This window comes from the organism of the source record quoted next, unplaced genomic scaffold (assembly GCF_019419815.1).
Source record: "Pyrus x bretschneideri cultivar Hongxiangsu unplaced genomic scaffold, Pyrus_bretschneideri_v1 Contig16, whole genome shotgun sequence".
NCBI classification, from domain to species: Eukaryota; Viridiplantae; Streptophyta; class Magnoliopsida; order Rosales; family Rosaceae; genus Pyrus; species Pyrus x bretschneideri.
Window position 1 is genome coordinate 1,306,542 of NW_025999457.1, and position 6,765 is coordinate 1,313,306.

General features: G+C 36.2%; 1 protein-coding gene across 2 annotated transcripts; it reads right to left on the reverse strand.

Annotated features, from left to right (window-relative positions):
- Positions 1-671: 671 nt before the first annotated feature.
- Positions 672-5,543, reverse strand: LOC103951205 (ABC transporter G family member 22-like). Of its 2 annotated transcripts, XM_048581164.1 has the most exons (10): positions 5,317-5,543; positions 4,384-4,854; positions 3,973-4,061; positions 3,585-3,817; positions 3,131-3,286; positions 2,639-2,822; positions 2,252-2,521; positions 1,584-2,162; positions 1,380-1,487; positions 672-1,289 (listed from the first exon to the last, which is right to left on the reverse strand). In XM_048581164.1, exons 2-10 carry the CDS (start codon positions 4,841-4,843, stop codon positions 1,032-1,034), a joined length of 2,337 nt encoding a protein of 778 aa, XP_048437121.1. In that variant the 5' UTR covers positions 4,844-4,854; positions 5,317-5,543; the 3' UTR covers positions 672-1,031. The 2 variants fall into 2 exon arrangements, with proteins under 2 accessions (XP_048437121.1, XP_048437122.1); XM_048581165.1 differs by having other exon boundaries at positions 4,384-5,543.
- Between the last annotated feature and the right edge of the window lie 1,222 nt (positions 5,544-6,765).

Consider the following 6,765-nt stretch of genomic DNA (forward strand, 5'->3'; position numbering starts at 1 on the left):
AATTAAAAATGAAAAGGTTATATCCAACGGTCCCTTACTTTTCACCAATCCATCAGTTACCTTTCGTCAAATCAAAGGAGTAGTTCTTGAACGTTGCGGCTTCTTAGGAACGTAGCCTCCTAAATGTTGGACTGGTTTATACTATTTCACTGGCTTCGTTAAGGTCTTGACTTTCACTGGATTCTTCATATTGTTGATTGCAGCAGCAGCGGTTTCATACTTATCATCTTTTTGTTCGTTGTCCATAAAAAGTATCTTGTATTTGTGGTCAACTGTCGATCGATTTGGGTAGTAGATTAGAATACCAATGAAAAGCCTTGATTGATAAAGAATTGTCGAAAAGCCTAAGTTTTGAAGAATTGGTTATCCTCAGTTGCAATGCACTGAGCTAAGAAGTGAAGGTAGGTTATTATACCACACGAATTAAAAACATGAAAAAGTGCGCAAGTTACTTTTATCATGTCAAGTCTTATAGTATTAGATTGTAACTAAGTATGGCATTAAAATACTTTATTGTGTGGGTGAGGTAGATTGGGTTTGTGAGGTTGTTTTGGTACATCCACCATTGCCTCGTGTTATGATTGCTTTAAGCATATACCCTAAGCCCTCAGGTTAGAAGGACACCCCACCCATTACAAGTTAGAAGGGAACTTGAGAAATTTTAAATCATAATAAAATAAAAACATCAATTAAAGTATCTTATTGTCCATCATACAAAATGAGAACTGGAAACTAAAATACATAATTCATACAATAGTTCTCTTTTCTGAATCAGATTCTTCAACATGAGCAAACTTGAAGATAATAACTTAGTTCCTAGTTTATTGGAAGGACAAAGTACTCATAGCCTCAAATGTCGAGAAGACACTTAACCTACATGCAAGCTGACGGTTTTATTTTTTATTTTTGGAACGAAACTCAACTAATACTTATATATTGAATGGAACATATTAGCAATGAAACTTTCTTCCGTGGACAGAAACATTCTGAGAAGTCTAATTTTTCAAGTAGATATCGTCTAGAATGGGAGACTATATCATAGTCCTGAATTTCATTGCCCTGAGAAATAAATAGGCTAGTAACCTATACCCAATGATCATCACAATCATAGCTCCAACTTCCGTCACACCTGAATCCAGTCTTAATTCTTTGATTAATTGAGACTCACATGTTTCATTTCCAGAGGTACCTGAACGTGATGGGCAACCGTACTGAATTTTCAGGAGTAGCCTGTAAGAGTGGTAGTTGAACGAGATATAGCGTATCCACGAAACATTTGATGGAACTTTCTGCAACCACATATAGTTTATAATGTACGTGTCACGCTATATTTAACAAATCCAGTGAGCTTATTGGTTCAGGTTATATATTTATCTGACCTTGATAAAGAATCCACCAGATAACATAAAGGTCATAACGACGATGGAAGCTAGCGTTGTTGCCTTTTTCACATCGGCAAATGCTGCACCTATGGTCAATCCAAGACCCTGCAATTTTGATGTTTACAGTGTCATCCAATATTGTTTTTATTTTGCTTCAAGGAGAAGAACAATTATTTACCAGAAAATATCCGTAATTTTTACCTGAGAGGCGACAATGCTAAGGAAAATTGTTAGCATTGTTTGGATAAATGCAGTAAAGGTCAGCTTCAAGCCTGTCATTAAGTAAACAATGACGAGGAAGGCTAACGGCAGCAGGAGATCCAGAGGAATATCACTAGTGTTTCTAGCTAAAAAGTATGCACTGAGTTTGTACATCTCCACTGATCTCTCTTTAGCAAGTATTGCTCTTTCTTGCGGAAATGTGAAAACTGCAGTGAATAAAGGGAAGAAGGTCCAAAATACTGAAATGAAGAATAACAATCCTGTTTGATCTTGAAGCTGTCTTCGGGAAGAAGTATCAGACTGCCACCATAGGAGTCCTATTATTAGAGCAGTTGAGACAACTTGAAATACACGCAAACAGCTTAAGTATTCGTGGCGTCTCTCCTTAAGGCCCCTCCTAAAAAGAATTGAAAACTGTTCGCACCAAGTTGCATTTGATTCCCTCAAGTATGTCATCCCTTTGCCTTGCAACATGTTCTCCCCGTCTGTCTGCACATAACTTAGGAGCTTTGTTTTTTTCATTTCTGCAAGTCTGATTTGATTGGCCTCTACCAGAAACTGCAAAATTATGTAAAATGAGATTCTGCGCCGTGATAGCTATTAGAAATTTATAATTGGGTTTTGAAAGTTCAGTTTTTATTAGCAACCTCGTGGACATCAACCGTGGAAGGCCTTCCATCCTCCAGTTCTGTTGGAAGTGATTTGTCATTTGTGTTACCATTTGCAAGATCAATGAGAAACTCTGCGGGGTTCATAGCTATAAGCGGTGCACAACCGATTGAGGAGAAGTATGTCATCGATTCAGAGGCTTTTCCAAAGTACAAGGAGCTTCCTCTACCCAAGAGGATGAGTTTATCAAACTTGTTAAATATTCTACTAGACGGTTGATGTATTGTAGTCACCACTGTCTTGCCAGCCTACATTTATATAAACACAATCGATCTAACTTGATTTTTTTTTCTTTTTGATAAAATATTCATATGATCAAGTAATATTGTTCATATTACAAAGGATTCAATCAATAATTCCAGTACCTTTGCAATAATGTGGAGCATCTGAAGTATTCGAAGTGCTGAGGTTGAATCAAGACCGGAAGTTGGTTCGTCTAAGAACAGAAGTGATGGATTGAGCAGGATTTCATTTCCAATGCACACTCTTTTCCTCTCACCACCAGAAACTCCTTTAACAAATGTGCCACCAATAAGTGTATCCTGGCACCTGAAAAATTAGTGAATCTTGCTATATGAGTAACAAATAGCTTCATAGTGACTGAGTTAGCTTGGAAGTTAACTAAGAAGATCATTTCAACAGTGTTGACGAATACAAGAATCTTACCCCGGATCACTGACATGATCAAATATGACGTAAATTGAGGGGTTTCTAATTATACCGATGTCTTTTGCGACAAAACTCATACACTTGCCGTGCTGTGTAAGTAGTAAAATGCAAGGTGGGAGGCAGTATCGGCGAGTTCATCTTGACAAATAGATGGATGTTTAATGTTAGATGGAATATTATATATATACCTTTCTAGGCCTAGCTCATTAATCACATTCATGGCCCTTTCTTTTTTCTGATTTCTGGTTAAGGTAAGTGGAAGACGGAGTAGAGCAGCATAAGTTAGCGTTTCTTTGACTGTAAGATGGGAGAACAGAAGATCATCTTGCATTACAAATCCAATCCTGTTCCATGAAAACCAATATCAGAAAAAAAATTCCCATATTTTATATGTTAAAATAAATATGCAAACTCTTAGAGTATATCAATTATCAACTCCATCAACTCTTAATATCAATTGTGTTTTTTCAAACCCCAACTCACGTGACAACATTTCATTTGTTTACATATTTGCGGTCCACTTGAAGCTTGATTTTTTTATAATTCATTTAAAAGTGTCATGGTATATGTAATGAAAATTTTGGGTAATAGTCAGTGTATTACGTAGTAAGCAACTGTCGTGTTATGTATCATGTTATATACCTCCGTTTGAGAAACTTGGTGTATGGTTGGTCATTGTAAGTGATGGTACCGGTTTTGAGTTTCACTCTTCCACTGAGGAGATTCAGCAAAGTGGTTTTGCCACCTCCAGAAGGTCCCATTAGAGCAAGAACCTCTCCTGGAAGCACTGAGCCAGTGATTCCATGCAGTATGTACTCTGCATTTGAGCTTTTCATACCCTTTGCAGCAGCAACCTTATGCTTGACATCTTGGAACTGCAACACAATTAATAATTTATACACACACACACACACACACACACTCTGAAACAATTAAATAAGTTAAATTTCCTTTGCTTGATACACACACACACACACACATATATATATATATATATATTTAAGCATCTCTAGGGTTAATAATGTGTTACCTTGAGATAAATTGGTAAGCTGGGTTCCACATGGAGATTTCTCCCTTTGTCTGCATCTGGACCTCCTTCTTCAGTTGACATAGACTTAGCTGTTGGAATATTTTCTTTTAGTATAAAGATCATAAAAATTTGTCATTAAACCTGAGACTTTTGCACAAATGAGGGGTTGTAGTTTTAATGGTTAACTATTGTAGTATTTTTTTCAGAAACGGGAGAAACTTGAGACATTCTACAAAGAGACGTATGACTGCAACAAGAACTAGTTGGTTTCTAATGGTAATTAAGCATGTAGTTTTAGAGAAATTTTTATAAATACCCGAAACAAATGTAATATTTCCTAATTAAGTTGGTTATGCTTTTTTTCAAGACAAGTCTATTAAATATAACTTGAGATTGGCTTCAGTTTCGTACTGCGTTGCTTTGGACTCTGCACTCTCAAGGCAATATTGTCTGAGATGTCTCCTTCAGCAAGAGAGAAAGAATTTCCCAAGCCATTGCTAGAAGTCCTGCTTAATATGGAACCTCTCTTGTCAAAGCTTTCAGTAACGGTATTGCTATTAACTTCATCCATGTTGATTAGTAGGTGGGAGCCAAATGACTCTGTTTTGTGAATCATTTTCCCACTTGGTGATTCCATTTTCTTCTCAAAACTTCGTCTTCCAAGTTTGCGCAATATTCCATCTTCATTATTTTTCTTTTCTTCATGCTGAGTTATACAAGTTGAAGTTGTCATACAGCAGCCAACGTTTTCTTGGATTACACTTATGTCATTGTTTCCGGTACTCTTGGGTGTTTTTGCAGCTTCATTCAAACCCCCCTTAACAAAAGGAGAGTCACAGTCGAACTCACGATGATCTTTGCCAAACTCCATGGGTAGCGCAACTGCATGAAAAAATGTAAAACGTTGTACAATTAGTCTCAAATATAAAACGGGACTTGGGTGCTGAAAAATCAGCAGCAGCCTCTGCTGATAACCAATCACAGCTGGATACGTGTTCAATTTGGTGAATTTTTAATTACAACTTGGACACGTGTCCAGCTGTGATTGATCTTCAGCAGGGTTGCTGCTGATTTTTTCAGCAGCGAAGTTCTTTCCTCAAATATATTAGCAAACCAATAAATCTTAAAAGCAAACAAAAAAAAATTAAAAAATTATTCTAGTAATAATTAAAATCATAATTATCGGTGGTACTCTTTGTCCATGTAGTTTACTGATTACTCCATTTTTTTCACTTTCTTCTTTCTCACAAATTCGAATTCTTTGAACGATAAACTAACATCAAAACAATTAGTAACAAGAAATTGAGTGAACTAGAGAAAGTTGGGAAGAAGAAGGTTGATTACTTGAGAGCTAGAGAACTTGCAAATCGAGTACGCACTTAAAAAAGAGAAATATGGAAAGCTCAAGGGATGGGAATATGGATTTGGAATGGTTGGTTTTGGAAGATCTTTATAGGCCAATTCTGATAATGCGTGACAGTGTCACATCATTTTCAGTCTATAGGTTTTCAACTAATGAGCCCTTATATCGCATGTGGAAGTAACTCAGTTTTTATTTCTGCACTTTTTTTTTTTTTGGGTCTTCGTTCTCCTATATTTTATTTAATTATAAGTCTGGGATGTGTAGAAAGAAAAAAAAAATGATTGCGAAAATCATTTCCATTTGTTGGATTCTATTGTCTTCCTTTTTCTCTTTTTTTGTGTGTTTCAAGTCAAACGGAAAGCAGGAGATTAAAACCCTAGTTATAGGCATATAAGAGTAAGTATTCGCCACCACTAAAAGTACAAAGCCCCTGTAATATTATTACTCCTCAATAAAGGGAAATGATAAACACACATATTTTTTAACTTTTCACGTACTCTTATTTAATTTTGATTGTTATTTCTGTTTAATTTATTCAATTCAATAACTAAAAATAAAAATGATGTGTGAAAAGCTAAAAGTATGTGTAAAAATCATTTCCCTCAAAAAGTGGGAAACAATCTATTTGTTTTCTAGTGACATGAAAAACTTTAGGAATATCATATTTTTTAACTTTTCACGTACTCTTATTTAATTTTGACTGTTATTTCTGTTTAATTTATTCAATTCAATAACTAAAAATAAAAATTATGTATGAAAAGCTAAAAGTATGTGTAAAAATCATTTCCCTCAAAAAGTGGGAAACAATCTATTTGTTTTCTAGTGACATGAAAAACTTTAGGAATTATGCATGAAATCCAATTGTCCCCGCATCAAAGAAATAATGTTTTAGCATAGAGTGAAAAAAGGTTCAACGTTTTAATCTTTATCTCTACTAATAGAATGCCAGAAGTGAGTTTTGATGTCTTAAGGCTTCTCAAAAAAAAAAAGACACAAAAGTCCTTGAAACAAAAAATTTAAAACTGAAGTAAATTATGAATCTAAATTTTCCATGGGCATTTTGTCATATCCCGACCCGGGACGGATCATTTCTCGGGCTCGGTCCACCACCGTAGCACAATATTGTCTGCTTTGGGCATACCATTCCCTCACGGTTTTGTTTTTGGGAATTCACGAGCAACTTCTCAGTGGGTCACCCATCATGGGATTACTCTACCCCCCTTCTCGCTTAACTTCGGAGTTCCTAAGGAACCCGAAGCCAGTGAGCTCTCAAAATGCCTCGTGCTAAGTAGGGATGAGAATATACATATAAGGATCACTCCCCTGGGCGATGTGGGATGTCACAATCCACCCCTCTTAGGGGCCCGACGTCTTCGTCAGCACACCACGGCCAGGGTTAGGCTCTGATACCAAATTGTCACATCCTGGTC

Bases quoted from the DNA above. Each gene is read 5' to 3' on its own strand.
- LOC103951205 (XM_048581164.1), bottom strand. From the start codon at position 4,843: ATGGAGTTTGGCAAAGATCATCGTGAGTTCGACTGTGACTCTCCTTTT. The intron at 2,823-3,130 runs GTATATATATAA...CTAATTTTTCAG, and splicing joins AATGAGCTAGGCCTAGAAAG to GTGCCAGGATACACTTATTG. The intron at 2,522-2,638 runs GTACTGGAATTA...ATATAAATGTAG, and splicing joins TGCTCCACATTATTGCAAAG to GCTGGCAAGACAGTGGTGAC.